Source organism: Metopolophium dirhodum, chromosome 6, assembly GCF_019925205.1.
Source record: "Metopolophium dirhodum isolate CAU chromosome 6, ASM1992520v1, whole genome shotgun sequence".
NCBI lineage: Eukaryota > Metazoa > Arthropoda > Insecta > Hemiptera > Aphididae > Metopolophium > Metopolophium dirhodum.
This window is the reverse complement of record NC_083565.1, coordinates 12,945,364-12,969,885: the sequence shown is the minus strand read 5'-3', so window position 1 is coordinate 12,969,885 and position 24,522 is coordinate 12,945,364. Positions and strand designations below refer to the sequence as shown.

Below are 24,522 nucleotides of genomic sequence, written 5' to 3'. Positions count from 1 at the left end.
ACACAAGTGACATAGCACACATTAAGCTTAAATTTTAATTAAATGTTTTAGGTTTTTATATATATCATAATATCATATCATATATATTGTTATGAGTCTTAATAGAGATATTATTAATGATGTAACTAATACTGAAGATGTTATAATGTTACCTATAATAATATTAATATATTAATTTCAAACTGACATTACTAGTAAAATGTCACTATTGTATGTAAATAGATCAAAAATTCTAGACTGAAAGATATCATAATTATTTACAAAAACATTAAATATAAAATCAACAACGATACTGTAAAATGATTACTATCAGTATCATATCGATAGAAGTCATAATGGAAGTCATACGTGTTATGTACTTACAATGTATCTACCTACCTGCCTGGTGTAAGCTACCATTTTATAGCTGCATTACACTGAAACCGAAAATGACTATACCACACAACAAAATATTTAAAACAACTACCTAACTGCCGACAGCTGTCTATCTTTAAAATATATTTATTTATTTACAATAGGTAACAAACGAGCATGCAATTACAAAGTTTTTAATTAAAATTATAATAATGATAATAAATAATGATAATATATAAAACAAAAAATAGATTTTATACACAAATATTATAATTTATAATATAAAAACGACATAAAATAAAATTAGGTAAATGTTTGATTATTTATATAGTTCTTAAAAGTGTTATGATTGGCTGAAATGAAAGGGTCGATGTTATGCTGGTTTACATGAGTGATACTACGATTGGCAAGAGACCTTGATGCGTAACTAGTAAGTACGGGTTAAAGGGATGTAAAATGTGTCTTTTAATCTTTTGTCACGAGTGAAGGAACGTGGATGGGTATAATCTTTCAAGTAAGTCAGTACACTCAATGTGACCAAATAATAATTTATGGAGAAAAAAATAAATCCAATTTTAAAATCCCACTTTCCAAGGAATCAAGATTCCAAGTTTGTATAAGCGCCTCGTAAGGGTTGTGAAGTTGTATTGGAATATTACATTGGAAGCATAAAAACTGTAAAAATGATGTCAGATACTTTAAAAATGAAACATTATTTTATTTTTTTAATCCTAATTTAGTACCAAGTTCTATATCATCTAAGTTTATATCTTAAAATAATAATGTCTTATAGATTTACAATTATTAAAGTAGATAGTATGATTTATTAAAAATGTATTTATTTATGTATTATGTACTTACCCAACATTCCGACGGGGAACAATTGTGGTGCTTGTAAATTCTCCATGACACTTTGAGTTACTACCCATACGTAATTTTCACCTGTGATTTTGAAACCTCTTGCTGCCTGTAATATTCTAAGTGCTTCTTCCCTCGTGCAGTACAGTAACATTACTCGTGATTCTGAAGCCACCAACTGTTGTAAGTCTGAATTTTTGGTGACCAACACTGAACTCAGTATTGTAAATCTATAATTCAAGAAAGAACGTTCGATTAAATTCATGAAAACTACAATAAAGATAACGTACCTATACGATATAAAATTAATAATGAAAAAAAATCGAAATAATACTCTGTCAATCACAAGTACGGAAATAAATTGAATATTATTTTTCTCCAAATCAAGAAACTTTTAATTAATAAAGACTTTATGTGTTTAGAATTCTTTAATCAACGATTCTTAATATAATTTAACTTTTAACAACTTTTTCATGTATGCACTAAGGTTGTATTTTTCTTTTAAACTCATCAGTTTGTAAGTTTTTGTTTTTGATCATTATTTATGTGAGTAAATTGCAAGGTAAACTAACTGAAATGTCAAATTTTCAGCAAGACGTAATATTATTTTTGCTAAAAACGGGGCAGGTATTCACTGTAGAATAACAGTAGAAAATCAATGAAGCAGCTTTATTTAAACTGGTTGATTGGAAAATACATACGTGTAGAGGAGTGTAGAGTAGCACTGCACTGTTTTTACTTATATTTATTTTATCGTGTTGTATGATATGTCAAATATCTTCTTCTATTCTCAATAGCAATTTTAATTTTAACACGTCCGCAAGTATTTTTATTCTACTAATAGTATTATGAATATTTTATTTTATTTTATTTAAAACATACATTATTTTGAAAAAAATAATTAAAAAACAAAATATTCTAAATCAAATCAAATAACACGTATATCAAACACGCTTGATTTCGATAAGATCAAATAACTATATTAATATACCTATCATTAATTTAATCCACGGCGGATAGTAACAGGTAATTTTTTTACAATACGTGAACGAAATGCAAGCAGAAATAAACGAATATGCGGTAAAAATAATAAATGATTATTCGCGGGTAAGACGCTCTAAAATCTATTATGTAAACCTTCCATGAATCAGTATTTTTTGATTCTATAAGCCTCGGGCACTTTTATATTTCTATATACTGTAAGCCGTGGCTTTTTATGACTCGTCCGGGATCCAAAATAATAATATGTGTGCACAATGTTTGGTGCCAATTCGCCAAAAACTGTGGATTTGCATAATATATTAATATATGCATCGTATAAATACAGTCTGAATAATTATATCTGTATATTAACTGAGTATCTATTATAATCGATCTATGTATCGCTTCCGTTTTGCTTCAGATGAATTAATATTCTCAATTGTTTTTAATTATTTTGTCATATCTAGTATTATTTTGGTTTATAAATCTCAAACAGACACTTTGCCTCTTATACATCATATATTATATACATATAATACAGATGTTACTCAATTTTCAATTTATATGGAACAGCTTTGTTATTCGGAATGACAAAATATAATACTATACAAAATGTTGTATCCAAGAATATTATAATAACTGTTTTGTTAATTGTTTTTTAACCAATGGCAACCCTATATTATATACACAAAACAATATTTGATTTTCGTGGGATGAAAAAAGATTCACGTTTGACCGATCCTATTTAAGTTGAAAACAAAAGCTTCTATCCCCGAGCCTCAACATTTTATAAATATAACTTTTATTGAAAACGGCCCAGTAGTTGTTGAGTCTGCAGAGGACGAACAAACAATAACAAATACATTCGTTTTTATATGTTAGAGAAGAATAATATGACGTATACTTACATATAATAATATTATACAATAATAATGTTAATCTTATACATCATATTATTTACTATAAATTAGTATATTATAGGTATTATGTATCTATTAAATATTTGTAATTTATTCATGGGCATCAAATATCTACGATAAAAAATATATTTTATTGTATCAGAACCAAACAAATATCAGAAAGGTATTGACGAGCTTAAGTTATACATAACGCAATAATAACACTGAGCTTTTTTAATGTTAAGTCCAAAATCAATTATACCTACCGTTATTGTATAAATGAACAGAGTTTGAATTGAATGACGTCTTAAACTTTAATTTTAAACAATTAAGTTATTAATTATTACGCGTAATTCGACACTGTTCAGTTTTCTACACAAAACACAACTTTAGCAACTTATAGATAGCATTAATTATGATTTTATCAAAGTACAGCAGTCATCATGACACTAATCATTTACGCAGACAAATATTCAGTGCATTAAGTTTATGAGGGCACAATAGTAGCTAAATAAAGCTGTCAAAATATATTTCCGTATTTAATCGGATTCCGGATTTGACTGGTGACGCGTTAAGTGCTCGTAGATCAAAATTGCTTTATTTGTACAAAACGAGAGAACTTTGTTTAAGATTTATCAGGCACTTTTGTTATTTTTATTACATTATGAAGAATTTTTTATTTTTATACTTTGTTTAGGTTCTAACATTGCAATACATTTGTTTTTTTGTTATAATTTTTGCAGAATGTAAAACGTAACAAAATTTCTAAAAAAATGCAGATTGTGTTTATTTTGTTTTACACCTACATTTGTATTATCATCATACGTATAGGTTATAGGTAAAATATAGAATAATAATTGTTTTATTATTATACCTAACAAATAAATATGAATAGGTATATATATTTAGTTAAAAACTAATAAAGTGATAAACAATATCAAAAATTTGAAAAAATATTTTTTAACCAATTTCCAGACATTATATTATAACGATCACATTCAACATCGATTTTGAAGTGGGTGCAAATACATTTTACATTCATCTTTTTTGCCACTTAACCAGAATTTTGTTCCATTCTCAGCACATAATATAGTTATTATGCACTAAATATAATATGTAAACATTGCATATAAAACTCTAAAAAAAAAATTTCATAACCACCTATAAAATGTTTAATTTTTTTTAAAATGATATTTCTTGAATAAAAATAGAAAATCAACGCAAGATACAATTATATAAATAAAATATTACGCTAAAAACGGAATATAATTATTGTACTGTGCAGAGATCATATTTTAGTCTATCATCATGGAGTAATATTGTTAATCGTATAATGTCGACTATATGAAAATCCACTTGAATTTACATAAGTTAATAAAGTACATTCAGTACATAACTGTAGTGTCTTTACCGTTATTGGGCACTTGAAATGTTAAAATCGAAAATGTGAAGAATACAATATAAAAATGTACAATGTACATGGAGAATATTAAAACAAAAAAACTTTTTCGTTTAACATGCTAAAATTAGGAACTTTGAATAGTTTCTAACAAAAACAATTTCAAAACATAGGTTCCTACTATTATGTTTTCCACAATTTTCTTGAACGATTGTAAGATAAATGTACCTAGTACTATAATGTTCCATAAACTATTCATGTCTTATTGCTTTTTTTTTTGTTCTCTTATCGTTGTATTGCAATTTAGGTATTTTTAACTATTATAAAAAGCAAACAAATGAATTTAATTAAAATACCTACTATATATTCAGTGTGATAAACACTAAAACAATAGCGTTTTCACTCCATTTAAAGTCTATAAAGTATAAGTATTCAATAGCGTAAATTATATTTCTTTGTACGGTAATTGTTTGTGCGACTAACTTTAAATAAATTCTTCTTCGAAAAACTTGAATATATTTACATACGAAAATGCATGCAAATATATAGTACGCTGTTCCAACCGTTATAAGTTTATTAATGTGTGACGTTTTCGGCATTCAAGTTATTTCTATATATTTAAAATGTTTTAAACAAAGATTAAAATAAATTATATGAAGAATATTTTCAAACATACCTTTTAGAAATGTTTAAAAAGAAATACGTTATATTTTTATTATTAAAACTGTATTTACTGATTGGAGTAAAAAATAAATTAAATTACAATGTTTAAGTTCAAGGTATAATATGACGGAAAAAGATAAAATCTGAACGATTTAAAGATATTTCAAAATAGATTCCGTGTAATATTGAAATATTATTGAATATTTTCAACTTACTTAAATCTGTCTTGCATATCTGCAACTCGTTCCCTGACTGCTTGAATGAAATCGTCATGTCCGGCTATCTGTGATGTTACAACCGAAAACTGATGCCACTTATACCTTTCCAATATACTCAACATAGCAGCTGTCTGATGTTCTAACGACGGTGCCAATTGAAGTTGCAGACTGGACCTCGAAGCTCTCTGAAATAAAATTAGTTTTTACCCCTTTCAATATTATGCTGTATAATGTGTTTGAGTTTTTTGTGTGATATATATTCTGAAAAAAAAATATTGAAATTAAGTCGAAGGAAATATTTTAAGAAAATGTTATCTGTCAGTCGCATTCAGCGATTTCGTATATAAGTGGATTTTGAAGTGGAAATATGAAATGCATTTTTCCTTTTATTCGGTGTTGTCGAACCTTAATACGAAAGTTCATATGAGATTTTTTTTTTTGTATCATACAGATTAAAGTTTTTTAGTTCAACCATCATTATAATATTTAGAAATGTCATTAAATCATAGTTAAATTAATTTTGAGTGTACTTAGCGATTCGAATTTTTATATAATTTTGGATACAAACATACTTTACGATATTTCGTCCTTCACCGTGACCTAAAACAATCAATTTCCCAATACATATAATTAGTTTAATCTTAGAACATATCTAAAGAAAATTATTTCTCGAAACAATCATAATATTATTGTATTACTATCAGAAGAAAATATTTTGTTTTTCATCATACGTATTTCATTTTAACACTACGTAATATTTAACCTTTTAACAATATATATTAATATACATATTTTAAATGTATGTTAAATTTCCAAAAATATATTTGGTTAGTCAACATGAGAAATTAATAAAATGTTATAGGTGTATAATAAATGTCTGCTAATAAGTAATAACCAATAATTAATAAATATTGGTATAAGTGTCAACGATATAGCTGGGGGACCATAAACGAGTTTTTAGTGTGCCTATACAACAAAATTACTAAGGTTTTTTTTGTGGGGGGGGGGGGGGTTGAGACTTCAACAACTGAGGTCATTAGTCTGTGGAACTGTGGGGGAGGGTACTGTAGGTTTTGAACACGTGTGTGTTTTGTTTTGGCAGAATTTTTAAGTGGGAACTTGTAGGTATCTGCCATGTCTAGGCGGGGGATGGCCGTGACTGCCCGAAGAAAAATGCCGCCCATGACAGAGTTCGAACCGGCGACGGTGTGCGGTGCAGCCGACGCCTTAGTCCACCCCGTCCCCCATTTGTTAGGTTAGGTTAATTATTGATTAGATTGATTATTTTTTATAACACACACCTTACGGCTTTCTATATTTTTTAAATTTATTACGGTAGATGACTTCATAATGTAGTTGAGAGGCATTTATATCTCGTTGTAGAAACGGAGTAGAAATGTTTGTTCATTTGGTCATGAAAATGCAGCAATTTAAAAGAGTGCAAATAACCTATTAAACTCGTAAGAACGTAAAATGTTTGGTTTTTTTTATGTCTTATCTCAACGTGTATGTTGAATATATTAATAGTTTAAGTTGGGTACAAATGCAAAACAGGTCAATCAACATTGGATATTCATACTAAAGGTGCATAAAAATAATTAAAATAATTCCAGGTAAGTATTGTGATTTCTTTGCGTACCTACAATCAACATATCAAAATTTTTTTGGCACAAAAATATATCTAACTTAAACAAAATAATAATATAATATGATAGTTGTAACTGTTTAAGACAACGAAACAATAATAGGTATCGGTAATCGCCGCGTACCACTCCGCCACCGACCACCTCACACACACGCACACTCGCACAGCACATATTGTCGTTATATTTATATTATTTTTATTTTTGTATTCATTGTGTCCCGGTTCGCGTAATTTATCTCAGCCTGAATTATATAATGTCTATGTTGAGTCAATCTCTCTCACTAAAAAAAAAATATCGCGTTTAATATTATAGGCACGAATTTCGAGTATTTTGAATATATCATATTATAATATTGTGAGGGCGCGAATCACCACCTTTTTTTTTATAATTTTATTCTTTTTAGTGTGCGCTAATCGCCACGGACTGTTAAATATAATATTATATTATTATCCTCTGGGAGATAATCGTTTTATTATTATATCATAATATATCGTGTGGGCGCGAATCGCCACCTTTATATTATACCTTTGTTGTGGACGCGAATCGCCACTGATTTTATATTATTATCGTTGGCGCAAATCGCCATTTTCCTTATATTACCATTATATATATAATAATATATAAATCTCGGGGTCGCAAATCGCCAAGAAGGTTTTTTTTTTATTAATTAACCTGCGGCAACTTAGGCCATTGGGTGGTTTTTAACTGTGGGGGAGGGTACTGTAGGTTTTTGTAAACACGTGTGTTTTTAGTTTGACAGAATTTTCAAGTGGGCACCCGTAGGTATGCCCGGGTGGGGGATGGTGGCCTTTCTTCAGACACCGTGACTGCCCGAAGAGAAGTACCACCCGAAACCTAGGTTCGAACCGGCGACGGTGCCCTTAGTCCGCTCGGCCACTCCGTTTCCCTATTGTTATATTATATTATTATACATCATTTGCGATTATTTTAACTTTGTTAATTATTATATTTTTCATATTTGTGTGTTGACATTGTATATAGTATATATATGTAGCAGCTGACCAGCAGTGCACCAACAACTGTAGGTAACCAATAGGCATTTGATTACCTATTACTTGTAGCAATTATATTATATTATCATACTATTATTGTATCTTCTGAGCCAAGCAGGCTAACATTTATATTTTATATCACATACACTTTGTGTTGTTGTAATATTATTAGCCGTGTATTATTTAAATAATTAAGTGTGTGTATTATACCTACATCAACTCAATATACAATCTTTTGTTACCGCATTTATTCTAGTTTTTAATTACACACACACATATACACACCTTACACATTATTACACCTACTATTATTAATGCGGCGAACCCAACCAATTTTAGCTGAGCTATAACACCATTACGCACAAGATACACAGGTCGGTCGGTGTGTGATAAGGTTGCTTCGGTGCCAGGGCGCACTACTATTATTATTGCTTCGTTCATCGTTCCCGTCCCCAACTAAGACATTGCACTAAACGTAAATGTAATAGCATATTATTATTATTAATTTTCCAGTTTTATTTTATTTACCTATATAATGTAAAAACATATTTGTTTGATAACCAAGACAATTGTTTCTCTATTATATATGAAAACAATTTTATATAATTACTATTCAGTGTTTTATAGTAGGTGATTTCGTATCAAAATAAATAAAAAAAAACGGGTAAGTGGATGTGCTCTGCTGTACAGTAGGTTACGAGTGAGTCAATGTATAATGGATTGTATTAAACTTGAATTCAATGATATAATATCATTGTATAAGAAAAACGATTCTGAGCAGAGACGGTTTATCAGTCTGGATTTTTTAAATTTTAGATTCTGAGCGGAGTGAGGAAGCTAGTGGTTTTACAATGGTGTTTATTTTTTTTTATTTTTATATCCTGTGTACAAAATTTTTACTAGAAGGAGTGCTTCGAATTTAACATATAGTACCTTATCTTTTAGCAAATTGGATCAAGATGGTATTTTAGAGAGGTCATTTTTCGATTTTCTCAATTGTTATTGAATGCCACGGGAAAAAACCACCGACAAATTACGAAAAACCGCTAAAAATGGGATTTTAATTTCTAAAGCTTTGTTTATCACCATAGAAACGAATAAAAAATAATAATTAAAAAATTAATTCAACTTGGGTACATGATATAATAAATAATAACAATATAAAATATCCAGACAGACAAACCGTCTCCGCTCAGAATCGTTTTTCTTATACAATGATATTATATCATTGAATTCAAGTTTAATACAATCCATTATACAATGACCCACTTGTAACCTACTGTACATTAGAGCGATATCCACTTACTCACTTTTTATTATTTATTATAGCCTGTAAGTTAAATTATTATTATAATATTATAATTTTTTATTCATCCAATTTTAAGCGGTTTTTCGTAATTTGTCAGTGGTTTTTCCCGTGGAATTAAATAACTATTGAGAAAATCGAAAAATTACCTGTTTAAAGTACCATCTTGATCCAATTTGCTAAAAGATAAGGTACTATATGTTGAAATCGAAGCATTGCTTCTGGTAGAAATTTTGTATACAGGATATTAAAAAAAATAAAAAAATAAACACCATTGTAAAACCACTAGCTTCCTTGCTCCGCTCAGAATCTAAAATGAAAGTTATGAGTAGGTATTTAAATATAAAATCATTTTAGATATCCTAGGAGGCAGGCAAAATCTATAAGGGTTGTTGAGAGTAGTGATCAAGAAACGTAGCCGCCTATAGTTATTAAATTGGTATTTTTAGTTTCTATAAAAAAATGAGTAAATAAAATCATAATTTTATAAGAAATGTTTCTTTCGTTAAAGTCCACATATCTTTTAGATTCCGAGTGAAGCGAAAGAAAAATGTATTTTATTTCCAACGATGTGTGTTTTTTTCTGTCTGTCGTAAATGTTTTGTGCAGCAAAAATGATTCGATTTTCGAGATCAGCATATTTTCTGATAGAAAATTGAATCTTATTGGTTCTTTTACTTCTATCAAAAAGAAAAAGTTCACCTATTCGTCACGCTATTTAAAGCCATGCGATATTTTTTATTTTTATAAATTTTTTTTTAACTATTAGATTTTATTATTTATACAAGTATGCTAGGCTGACACAATGTCTCCGCTCAAAATCATTTTTCGTACACAATGTTTTATCATTGAATTCAATTATAACACGTCCATTAAAACGAAATGCTTGCAAACAGCTGTATTTCAGTAGAGCAGAGCGGTGTCCACTTGTTCCCCTGTTTTTAAATTAAATATTCGAAATAACCACTAGGTAAGTAATAAATAATAATAGAAAATATAAATCTAAAATATCCAAATGCAATGGTTCAATACTCCAAAATCCAATAAGTACGGACTTTTTTTTAATACAAACAGTATGTATCAGAGTGCGTTCTATACGATGTTTTTTTCATAATATAACAAGATATATTAATATTTAAACATACTTACGTCCATATTTACGATGGTTTTATATCTATACAGACATACTTTTATTTCTTAAAGAAAATTACGTGTTATTCCCACATCACTACATCAGAAATATTAAATGGATTATTTAGATATTATCGAAAGCGGTAAGTTATACGCAACGACCCTGGTTAGTTAGGTATAAAGATTATATTCATTATTCAATATTCATTCGCTAGAATACTAGATCACATAATACATTATAAATGATTATTTTATAAGTCATAAACATTTGTAACTAGGTACCTATCTAAGTCTCGAGGGTCGTGTAATAAACTTAGGTTCGTGTATACCTAATATATTATATTTTAAATAAACGAATACAGCTAAAAAAATACATTGAATTATGGTATATATAGTCCTAAAAAATAAACTACCTATACAACAATTGTATTTACATTATAATATAAGGATTAAAATATAATGAAGTTAGTTAGTGTAGTAAATTGCAGGAATAAAGTGGCAAGGTACCTGTCTCAGTATAAATGTCAATTATGCTCCACTCATCTGAACTTTAAATGATTATTTATTCAATATACGGTATTTACAGGGTGGGCACCTACATCAACATTTTTAGTTAAGTATTCTGATGAAAACAAAAATTATATAGGTAGCTATTTAAAAGTCAAAAGTCGAAAGTAATAGGTGTTACTAATACATAAACGCAGTGTTAAAACTGCGAATTTCAATAAAGAAAATTCACGAAGTGCGCAATATCCAATAGAATTTGAAATAATGAAAGTTTTCTGATTAAAAAAAAATCACACAGTACCTAGTTAGAATAAATTAATAAATTATTATAATTATAATGAAAACAAATCAATGACGTATGATGCAATTTGTATATGATACTTTTTGTCTGCTTGGTTGACGACTTTGGAAACTATATTAGTTTAACGGTGGATAATAACGTACGTATTAAACAATATCGATAATTATTTTTTTCACATTCACCATTGAGTTTTTGGGAAGACGACATAACGTTAATAATGAGGTGGTGGGTACATAATATTCTATACACAATACTGCAATAGTAGGTACATGCACAAATATTAATAAATAAAATGCAGTAGGTAGAGGGAATGGCGTTTGGAACATTTAACGCGATAACGAATTGTCCTCAGGAGAACAATATAATAATAGGATGATAATATATTACGGACTTTTTGTACGTTGGAATGATTGGATTGCACGAAAAAACCTGACGTTGGCTACTTCGGTATAACAACTATCGACAATTTTCAAATACACGAAAAAGCATTCGCGATTATCATGAGTGTAGTTTCCTACCCGTTGACTGAGTTAGAATTTATATTTTATATATTTTAAAGGTACCTCGATATATATTATATTATTATTTCGGTATGGTTTTCAGTTTTTTAATTTTGTTTTAACATGCTATCTTGTCATTTTTCTTGATGGATATTTTTTGTACTCCAAAAGATAATAATATGGGAAAATTACGAAAAAAATATTGTCTGGACTGCTTATAAAGACTGCTTAAATAATTGAAATATTATTATTATGATTATTTTTTATTTGCGTGTCGCAACTGTATTTATGCGGTTTCTATTCTTACTTTCCAATGCTTAACAAGACAGTAAGCAATTAAGGAACATATTAATTTGCATGGCAATCAACATTTTTTTAAATGACAATTTAAATTTCATCAAATTGAAATGGAATAATCAACAAACACTGAAAAGTTATAAGTAATCAAGATTGTTTAATATTCATAATAAGTTTATAAGTGCACTAATTTATGTAGTACTCATCAGTTCGCTGTTTCGAAATAGTGTATAGATATACTAAATATAGAAAGGTAATTGATCTGTGTAATATTTATAATATTATTTGATAAAATAATATAAACTTAATAAGTACATTAAAAAAAAATGTCATTAAATCTTATACAAAATACATAACAATGTGTGTAAAATTAAACAATTATTTTATGGTTAAAATAAATTTACCATAGATTTAAATGTAAAACATAATTAGTTACCAACACATTTTACACATATTGTATTTTGAAATATATTTTATATTTTGTTATAAACTGAAATTCAAACAATTGCAGTTGACATTATTATTATATTATTTTATCATCATATATTGGATATTATTCGGTTAGGTGGGGATTGTCCACAGCACTGACACGACGTAACGTACGCGCAAAGCCGTCAGTACTAAATTGAATGTATCATAATAATATTACTATATTGTAGTAAACAAATACATTAGTAAAGTATAAATAAAAATATCAAAATATTGATCTCTGTAAGCAAAAATAAATATTTTATATATATCATAATACGATCATCGACATTTTGTATTTATAATGGACGAGATAAATATTATGTAGTTAAAACCTAAGAAAACTAAGACATCGATACCATCTAAATTGAGAGAGATCGGTTATCTTTTTAAGTGAATTTTAAGCTTATTAATTCCTTACCTACATATATTTATTTTTATTCAAACAAGTTAAGCATAACAATTTTAATGGATGTATTTTAATTTAAGTGTTTGTAAAAATCTCGATGGAAAAAAATTATATAGTTATCTACAAATTCTACAATATTATATTATTATTAAACATTTTGTACAATTAATATATAATATACTGTCTATAATATATGGTTTGTACTTGTAGAATTGCAATTATTTAATATTTAAAAACGCATAGTTTCAATTAATATAATATATTATATTAGCATTTATCTATTCTAATAGGTTTATAATATTATTATACATTATCATGATTGTCTGCTTATTTGTTTTGTATATTTCGATTTTAATTAATAAAACAAAAATAAATATTAATACCATGATTATTAAAGCAAAACATAATATTCGGGGCTTGCAAACGTTATAATAACGTTATGACTATAACGTTATATTTGACAAATAATGATAAAAATTTGTAAACATAACGGAAAGCGATAATCAAAAATAATTAAATACCGCAAAACAAAACATAACGAAAAACGTAATTTATAGAATATCATTAAACGAAAAATGAAATATTTTAAAATCTATTTATTTAAAAGGTCTATTGGTTTCGTAGAAACATTTATTTCATGCAAACAAATCTAAAAATTGATTATATTATATTCTGTATACCGTACTACCTACCCGCATTAGTTATTATTTTTAAATTTAATAGGTATTAACACTATTTTAAATAACGATAAACGCAAAAATTGTGTAACGTTTTAGTTTTAAACAACGATAAACCCAAAAATTGTGTAACGTTTTAGTTTTAAATAACGATAAACTCAAAACTTGGATAAGGTTTTAATTCTAAATAACGATAAATGCAAAAATCGTGTAACGTTTTAATTTTAAATAAGATGTTTTCCCATCAATAACATAAAACGGAATTTTTTCCCAAATGCAAGCCGAGATAGTATTACATTAATTATTATCATTTAAGATTTATTTTTGAAATTAAAAGTGTGATTTCAAACTGCTTTATGAATTTATAATTTCATATTTATCTTAGTATTCAAAACCATGTTCAAAATGTCGAAGTTGTTTTGTAAGTTGTCCTTAAAAAATATTACCTAAGTACTTATAATAATTCAATGTTTATTTTGTTTTGCATGAACAAGTATTAAGTCCATAATATGAATTGATTACAATCTATTACATTTTGTACATATGATATTAAACACTGGTGGAAAACTTTATAAAAATGATATGCCTATTGTATACAGTGTTTCGATAAATTGTGTCCCTACTCCTACATTACTCCCATTACTTTAATACGTATACCTATAGTGAAAACCGTAACTAAGAGTAGAGCCTTCATCGACACGGTTCCTGGATTTTCGTTTCGCACACGAGCATTATAACTTTTAAGTTTTTACTTTCTGAGTGATATTTACGATTCCATTCGTTTTTTCAACTAGGTGCCCTAATGTTATTACCCGTTCAAGTCCCGAGTTGTCGGCATTCCATGCTATTACTGGTATTCCCAAGTATCCGGCTAGCTGCAGAAAATACTGCGCTGATGCTGTACTTCGACCATATTTTTCGTAGTTCATCAGGTACAAAATCGCAGACACGTTCATATTGAGAAATTCTTTGCATAGAGAATCCAATATAGCTGTAACATAGAAAAAAAAACTGTGAATTACTTTTCACCAATTGAATTTATTGAAATGCATAATATTATTAGAATTCTGTAGGATTACAATTAGGCTGATAATATTGATGTAATAAATGTATTTTTCTAAAGCAAATTGATTGCTTCTAGTTTTATAATTATTTAGAATTTATATAAAAAAAAACCATAATATTTAAAAATAATTGTTACCAATAAATTAATATTTTGGAATATTATTTTTCTAATGTGCTATATTTTAAAACAATTCATTCAAACCAATATTGAAGTGAATTGAAATAAATCATGTCTATACATGATAATAATTTATATTTAATGAATGAATTTAGATACACACACACACAACTGTAAAAATATTTTGAAAATAACTATATTATATAGTCACAAATAGGTTGTGCACTAATTGAAATGAAACTATTTTAGTTATTATGATCCCTAACTAGACGTTGGTCAATCAGAAAAAGTTCTTTCAAAATAGTGATTCAAATCCAAAAAAATACGAAATTACCTCTAATGATCGAATTAATTAGAATGAACTTATGTAATATCTTGTAGAATAAAGAATTTAAATTTTATTTTATTTTGTATTGATCATGAATACAACGTGTGTCCGACAAATATGTTAAGAGATATTAGATATACTAACATGTATTGCTTAAGTAATAAGAAATGCAATTAATAGAACAGATTCAGAGTTAAGTATAATAAATTACATATTTTTTATATACAATGATAATATTGATTATTTGAATATAATATTATTAGTAAGATGGTACCTATAATAATATGTTATTAATGTTATTATAGTAGGTAATCTATAGCAGTTACCTATAATTGATTATTTATTGATGTATTATGCACCCTTTTTGAATTTGTTTAAATTTTAAAGAACTAAATGGTATTATTTTCACTCTCCAGTTTTGAGCCTAACATTTTTGCAGTAAGATGACGTCTTACTTTGACTTTCTTTTCTGTGCTCTTCAAATTGTTTGTATTCATAAATATGTGATTGGTTGTTAAAGTGGTGCCACATGTTTAATATTCAGGATCAGGAGAGTAGTTTTTTACTGTTCCATATAATATTTTAGTTTATTCTGATAGGTTAGAAAATAATAGGTAACCGCGTATTTTCTGGGATTGAATAGAATCAGTATTTTGACAGAACTGCTGCATTGTGAATAATTAAAAACGATTTAAAAAATAATAATAAATTTCGGGAATAAGTTCTGTTGATAACTTATTTAGTATAAAACGTTTTTGATTATGAACTTCTAAACTCAAAAACAAAATTATAAAATGTTTATATTGAGTGTAATGAAAATAACAATTTTAATAAGGTTCAAATGCCGAAGACTGAATATTACGAATACCTTGGAAGCAAGCGGAATGAAAGAAATCAGGAATTAGGAATTTGGCCCGTTTAAATATTTCCTCAGCGATGCTTTTGTGTTTGAGCACTTCTTTAATTTACATCCGGTTCAAACGAAAGGAAACCGGAGAAAGATAAATGGTAAATATTTCATACGAAAAACGATGCATAGTGGAAATGGTCTACCAGTCAATAATTCAAAGGATATTTTGCTATTGATTTACTTTTCTATGAGTTAACTTGCTTATGTTTTTTATTATTCATAATACTTTGGGTCAAACTAATTGTTGACAACAACAAATCGTATATATTATATAAATATAATAATATTATGTATCTCGTTTAATATTACTAGTTGTTGTTAACTTTTAAGTCAATACGTTGCAGTTGGTTCGTATAATATTGTGTATTCAACATGGTTCATAGAATAAATAGCTTAAAACTAATCTAAATATTTTGGACATTTCATTTCGCATGGTAAATTCTAAATAATAATAATAATATACCCAATGGTGAAAAGTTTCAAGTTGCTACAAATAAATATTGTTATTGAATTACAACAAAATAACTAAAATCGTAAGTTTTTGTTTCAATATCAACTGTCTTTAACATTTTAAAACAAAATTACTATAAATCAATGTATGCGTATTTTTGAAATGTGTATAGGTTTCTTAAAACTTACGAGACACCATGAATGATATTGCCAAACTTTAGCTTTTAAAATTGAAAATTGTATACATTTTTAACTACAAAATTATTTCCATATTTTCGTGTCTATAAATAAGCAATTGGCGTTTAATGCATGTCTATGAGGCATATTTTTGTTATATACTTTAAATATCTACGAAAAAACCATATTATATAATAGTTGAAAATAAAACATAATTGGTTGGAGAATATTAATTTACTTAAAATTTCATTCTAAACCGTTATTATGATCAAAAACTGAATGAAAATCTCCCAAGTAATTTTTTATTACTCAACAGAGCATTTCAAGCACCTAAAAGTTTATCAAATCTTAAAATATATGTGAAACGCGATGGATGTGATCCCCAAGTAGAATAAACGTCACTCTTACATTTTATACATTATACATATAGGACGATTATCTACTCACATCACGTATTTTTGTTTCTCTATCCTTCTCATATTGGCCCCGTGAAAAGCAATAATGAAAATGAGCATTATATTTATCACATGTGATGTTTATACACGGCGAACAATTCAACTATATAATATAATATAGATTATATAGGTACCTAATTCCAAGTAAAAAAAAACTTTTTTAAAACTCTTTAATGAAAAATTATGATGGCCAATGAAAATATAAAACAACTTTTTTAATTAAAACTATACAATTTTCTATTAAGACGAGTTTTTCAAAAACGCATACCTATTATATATATATTTATAAGTAATTTAAAAAGCAATTAGATACGAAACATGTAGAAAAACAAACAATATTATGTTATATTACCACTGTAATATATCTGAGTAGTATATTTAATATGATGTTGACATTTTGTTTGTTTTATAGAAATACGATTTTGTTATATTTTATTGCTTTATTTTATTCTATACCTATAAATGTTTAATTATGCGATTGAAAAACATAAAAACGGGTATTAATGAAATATACCTAGTGTATAATATTGTTTACCAAAATCGAGTCAAATTCAATAACAAATATATTATTCAGCATATTATTATTAATATATTTTTGAATGCGATCATATTTTAAATAAAAAAGGTATAAAAAAAACAAACAACAGTTTTTTTTTTCTTTAAACATAGGATATTCTATTATAATTTTTTTTAATGTTTTTTATTTTAAATTAGAATATAATATCTATGAAACCTACCTATTATGTATATACATAGTTAAATATGTACAGTAAATAACTTTGAGTTAGTTGATAGAAGATTGTAAATTGTGGATGAGATATAACGAGCATCGATATACGACGCTTGAAAGTTCTATTATTCATAAATTAATTTTCTAAAAATGTATTAACGAAAGCCATAATATTATTATTTCTCGAGAATCAGTTATAAGTACTAGTTTTTTTTACTTTAACATTAAAATAAATTATTCACACATCCAAGAACCAGACGGCTCCGTTTTTATCAAAAATCAGTTTTTCATGGAAGAAATATCTATATTTTGGTCATGATTTTGGTGTCAAAATCTGAAAAATCGATTTATTATTTCCAAAGAAATTACAAAATTAATTATTTCCGCCAATAGTGCTAAATGAGATAGCGACATTTCTTTTGCTCGTCCTGAACAATTGATAAAAATGGAGCTGCCTGGTTCTTGCATGGACCCCTTCAATTACGAGTTGTTAAATTCCCAGAAAAGTGTATCAGTATTACAAATAGTTTTTCCTTAACTATATTTTCCTAGAAATATTTTTTTTTCTGGTTTAACAGCTTGGCCATTAGCGCTATACATGCATTTTCTGTGATTAACAATTATTATATCTTCAATTATTGATAGAACGAACATAATATTATGAATGAATAATTAATATAAAAACAACAATCTTAACTTTATAATTAAAATAACAATTATAGAAGATGGTCGTATAATATTTTATACAGCGGGAGTATTCAAAAACAAACAATAATATTTAAAAATATAAAAATGTAGTCTGGCTGGAAGGTACTTTGAATATGTTTAGTTTTTTTTCACTATCAATTCAAGTATAAAAATAATGTAAATATTAATACATATTGTATCATCCGATGATATAAAGTATTTAGCTTATCATAAAAAAGAATATCAAATATATTTTTATGTATATGAAAATGTTATTTTATTTTATATGCATCAGTTTTATGTTTTTAAATGTCTTATTATTTAGCAAAACATTTTGTTACAAAAACAAAATATTATTTCTGAAAAACTTATATATTAAAGAGATAATATATTTTTCTTAGTACTGAGATAAAATTTAATACATTGTTTATTTATTTATACAACTGTAAATATTCTGTGTAAAACACCTCAGGTGCTTTACATAACATTAAATTATATGCTTTATGGGTAAAGTTAAAAATATCAAAATTCTATGCGGTTTTAAGTTAAAAAAAACTGTTATAAAAGCTTCATAAATATTTTTATTCACAAATTAGCTGCTCTTACAGGAAAATAAGACTTATGAAATACAGACGTATATGAAGAGAACTATTGTAAATTGAGTTAATATATGTTTTAAAAAAATATATTTTAATTTAAAATAATTAAAAAATTATTCATCTTAAAATTATAGATAGGTTAGGTCATCATTCTCGTGTACCTATCAAAAAGTTTTAATCAATAGACTAAACAATCAACTAAATGTGAAGATACAAATAATAAATAGGTGTATTAGTGTATTGGATAATATATTCAATTTTATAATAATGTACAAAAAATTGGTTAAAATTGTAGGTTTAATCAACTGTTTTCAGTTTCTATTAGTCGTTAATTTAATTGTAAAAATAAAAAAAACTGAATTACATTAATTTATAAATTTATTTAAGTCCCAATTATGTTTACCTAAAATACTCGTTCATGTTATTATTTTTCTATATGGGTGTTAAGAGTGCAAAAAGCTACTCATCTTGAGTTCAGAGTTCAAACTAAATAATATTAATATTTAACAAGACAGGAGAGTGGAAGCCACTAATTGATGACATATTTTAGGTGAGTATTTGATGTAGAAATTATAAGTCTCCATAATATTATTACCTATACCTTAGTTTTAGGCATTTGAAATATATTCCTTGAAATTTATTTAGCGGTTTAACCTAACCTCGATTTTAAAATGTCATACATAATATAATATAATACAAATTTACACAACTAAAACTACAAAAAAGTGCTGATGCTGAAGTCGGGTCGCCCACTATTTTGGGTTTATTTACATTTGAAAGCATCGATAAATCATTACATTCAAAAAACGATGCTATAGAGAACTCAGTTCACACCTAAAAATGTTCAATATATTGTACAAAACAGCTCTACATTTTCCCTTAAATTCTCCATCGTTTTTTCGAAGTTTTTATTATGTGCATTTTTTGAATTATAGAGAAATTCGAAAAAAAATATACCTCTCAAAATACATGGATTTCTGTAGTTAATTTTCTTTCAAGGGACATTCGTTTTACTTTTTTAATTTAGGTGCTGTCCATAGAAATATTTTTTAAACAAATTGGTACCAATACTGTATACATAATATCTGTGTGGCATTCAGACACCAATAACTACAGTAGTAGATAAACAACTAATAAAGTACGCATAAGTTTAAAATCAACCAATTCTTTATATTGGATTGATTAATGGAAACTAATAGTGTACTGTTGTTCTTATTATAAATAAATGTATGTTTCTTTAGTGGGTTATTTCGTGATACTATTTTCATTTTTTGACGTATTGTTGCAATTGTCTTTAAAGGTCTAGTCAATTGTGACTCCTAGATATTTAGGTAATTGTGCAGTATATTCATGATTAATAATCCGCCATTGTATTTTCGATTCCTTTTTGGTTACCTGTTATCAATATGGTATGCACTTACTTGCAGGCGAATACACGCAACTAACATGAGCAACACGGAGTGAAGTAACGCGAGCGGGCTAGACCGTTACAACATTTAAGGGCTAAGAGCAACAGCACGAAAAACGTTCCCTATCCTTTTATTCAAATCTAATATCATAAATATAATTGAATAAAATGAGTTCCTCGATATGTCAGAACGACAACCCGTACGGTTGGCACTTAGTTGAGTGGTCCAAAAACTTACCGTCCTATTATAGAGACACGGTACAAGCGTTGCATATCCCGGGGGCTCTACAAGGCACTTAGTAGAGTTGTCCGTGTAATGTACGGTGCCGTGGCACTTATTTCAGTTATCCGTCTCCGGCACGAATATAGCGATACTTATTTGAGTTGTTCAGCCATATTCCGGGGCTCTCCAAATAACACGTAATTAAATTGTTGTTTGGAGAGACTTGTACGCCGTCTAGACTCCACAGATACCAGAGTAACGACATCGAATTGTGGACATAGCAACTCTCCCGTCTGAAAATCGAATCAACCTCTCAGATCGGACGGAATCTCGCGACATTGACGGATCAGATCAATACCCATGACTTGGTAGGATATCATAGTGACAGATTGACATAACAAAGTGAAATCGGCAGCGACCAATTGGATTCAAAATCCGGAAGGACAATAATTTCCCGGTCCACCACAGAGAAGTTTGTGGACCAACCATTGTATAAAATATAAATATGAATCATTATTTTTTATGTTAACTATGTAAAAACAGAGGATGATAAAATTAACTAATATTGTAATTGAATTTGTTTTCTAACAGACGGACCAACTTGGATCGGTCCATTTCAATTGGACTTTTTGGTCTTATATAATATGAAGTATTCTGTTTCGGCTAATTGACGAAATTGATGCTTAATGATAATTTAAGTACCTGCCATTTTATTAGTTTTTCATTAGTTCAGTATTGACAAGAAAAATAAAAGTTTTTTGGTGGTCGAAATGATTCAGTCATTAATCTATTATTTATCTGTGTCTGTTACTTTTCAACTTTGTGGCAAGAATACCAACTAGATTGCTATGGCAATCGTGATCGCCGATCTCAGGGAAAATTTATAATTTTGGAAAATAAATATAAAATAATATACAATTAAACGGATATAGGTTGGTCGTATAATTATATATTAATGATGCGGTACATCGTATGAAATATCCTGTGAACAGGTATCACGATTTCCACAAAAATATACCTAGCTCAAGGCCGAATTACTGAATTGTAAGAGTAAAGTTATAGCTTTTTGTGCCGATGGGGAAGAATACTGCTATAGATTTTATGTATTTTGTGTGTAAACTTTTCCAAGCTATTTCGATTGCTGTCTTTGATGTAAGATGGCAATACACGGGACTGTTAGTGCGAGAAAAAACCTATTGCACATAATATTTTTTTTGTTTTGCCGCGAATGAATTAGATGTATAATAGTATTCTCATCGTCTCGTCTGGAACCGCCTACCAATTCGTTTTCCGGATTTATCGATTTGACATTCTACAATGACTCTGTGATGGCTCCGGGTAGGAGGAGCCTAAGTCAAATTCACGTGCTTGTTATACGACTACGATAATGAGGCGAAGGGTCGAACGTGAGATTTAAAACTGTATACATACTGTCGCCGTAATGCAGTATTGTGTTCAACGACGGTATTTGAAAAGAACATCGTACGATACTAGTATACAAAGCATACGGCGCAGTTTAAACTTTAAAAATGCATATACATTTGAGCGTATTATCATGTTTGGATTTCCGTTAAAAAGACAGTACTATATAGTATGATATACTATATAATATTATTGTTGTCGCCGTTTTTGATAGTCGTAATATAACACATACATACACACTCACGCAAAAGTCGCGTTTCGAAAGCAATCTTTCAGAGAAACGTCCTTATACCTCCACTCGATAAATTCATCTTTAATGCAAGCACACCATAATTTACAAGGGTTCACGCCGAGACCATTCGGTATCTTCGAATCTTCCATTTACCGCCATCGCTGAAAATAGTGAAAGTAGACTGCAGAGGTGTATACGCGCAAACGCACAGCTTGTAAAAGCTCGGTGTAAAATAGGTACCTATATATTATATTTCACTAGACGTTTCGTGAAAAATTATCATAATTTCGAGATTACAGCGCGGCTGAATAATCTGAATAATAATATCATTAAAACAGCGTATTACCATGGAATTAAATCAATTCGACAACAACGCGCACTTGACTTTTGGCGTCGTGTGCCATTCACGCACACCTATTCTTTGGGAGAATTTCATTTAGGCGTGTGTGTGTGTTTGTGTTTGCGGTGTAATCCCAACGTGCTGCTTCGTGACACGAAGGCAAGCATGTTATTATCACTGCTAGCGAATCTTGGTCGATTTTCCGGCGCATTAAACACATTTAGACGATGACAAAATGTGTAAAACGTGTTTTGGAATATAGTCCGTTGCATATACACAGCGAGCCCGGTAGGTAGGTAGGTATATAGTTCTTTGTTTTATGTGTACGTATAATAATATAATATATTATATTACACACCTACGTGTAGTGGGTATATATCGTATAGTCAAAAAGGGATTTGTTATACGAGCATTAAAAAATATATATATATAAAAAAAAAGTATACGCACAATGGAAACCAAAATCGTAATTATGGCGTTACACCGACGTGAATAATTAGGACTTATTTAAAAACAACGAGCTCGTTGACTCCGGGACATAGGTAGTGATTACACAGTTGGTTATGTTATTTTGGTAACACGAAAAAAAAAAGTACCACGAGTATTATGGACATTATTGCGACACGATTTTAAAGACAACCTCGTTGGACTGTAGTTATCGCAATCACGAGAGAAGACGTAGAACACTAATTAATCCACTTATTGTGTCTCCAATTACACGAAAACTTGTGGCACGTTTGCGAATAAATTATAAATATTTGGCAATGCATCCTAATCGTATTCACCGATAACTATGCCAAAGGTTTTGGAAAGCCATGACATCTACTTAACGTTGTTAAAACTGAAACTGATTGTATCGTTTTATAAATATCCTAGACTAGAATATTGAGTAGACCGTAGACATTTAAAATATGGATACGACGTTCAAGACATTTGCAAAATTATGGAAATGTAAAAAAAAAATGGAGGATATGAAATGTTTAGATGAGCAGTTGGTCTCAAAAGCAACGATTTTATTTCACTTAAATTGTTGTAATTACTATGTCAAATAACATACCTAAATACCTAATCATATTGGACTCTATAAGTACACCCATCAATTAAGTTTTATATTGTACAAAATAATATGTTTTAGTAAAACGGTTATTATTTATTCGGAATAAGCATAGTTAGTCACCAATTGTTTTGAAAAGTAAAAAAACTCAACTCAATAATCAAATAAAATAAAAATATTGTATTAAACTAATGAATATAGATAATACTATGTATGTCATGTTACTGTGATTGAATCGTATACTTAAATTGTAAAGTTTTTTTTTTTTTTTTTGTTTTATATGTTTTTTATTCAATCTGTTAAAAAAAAGAAGAACAATAAGAACAATTGATGGTTTATAAGTTAAAATGAATAAAAATAAAAAGGCAGATTAGACTATAGAGGCCTCCCAGTAGAGGTACTATGAAAAATTAAATCAAATTGTAAAGTATTTGAATTATTATAGAGATTTCATTATTTTACAAATTATAAATAAACAAATAAACAATAATTGTATATTTGTATGTATTTCAGAAAGTATAGAAACTTAATTTTAATATTAATTTATACATCAATACTTTTAATTAATTATAAAAAGTGTTCGAAAAATCGTTTTTATTTTAGTACTTACATTAACACATTAATACATTATATATCCAATTAATTTTCACCATAATTTAAGAAAGTATTCAATGATGCAAGTAGGTATATTTTTCTC

The 24,522-nt window shown here is 28.0% G+C and overlaps 1 protein-coding gene across 2 annotated transcripts in view; it reads right to left on the bottom strand.

The window, feature by feature from the left end:
* Window positions 1-24,522, bottom strand: part of LOC132946593 (glutamate receptor ionotropic, NMDA 2B) — a 209,841-nt gene that overhangs the window by 12,125 nt on the left and 173,194 nt on the right. For both annotated transcript variants that reach the window (XM_061016641.1, XM_061016642.1), the window contains 3 exons: window positions 14,440-14,618; window positions 5,370-5,557; window positions 1,216-1,442 (listed from right to left, as the gene is read on the bottom strand). In XM_061016641.1, the coding sequence (XP_060872624.1) occupies window positions 1,216-1,442; window positions 5,370-5,557; window positions 14,440-14,618 (594 nt within the window). The remainder of the gene's footprint in view (window positions 1-1,215; window positions 1,443-5,369; window positions 5,558-14,439; window positions 14,619-24,522) is intronic.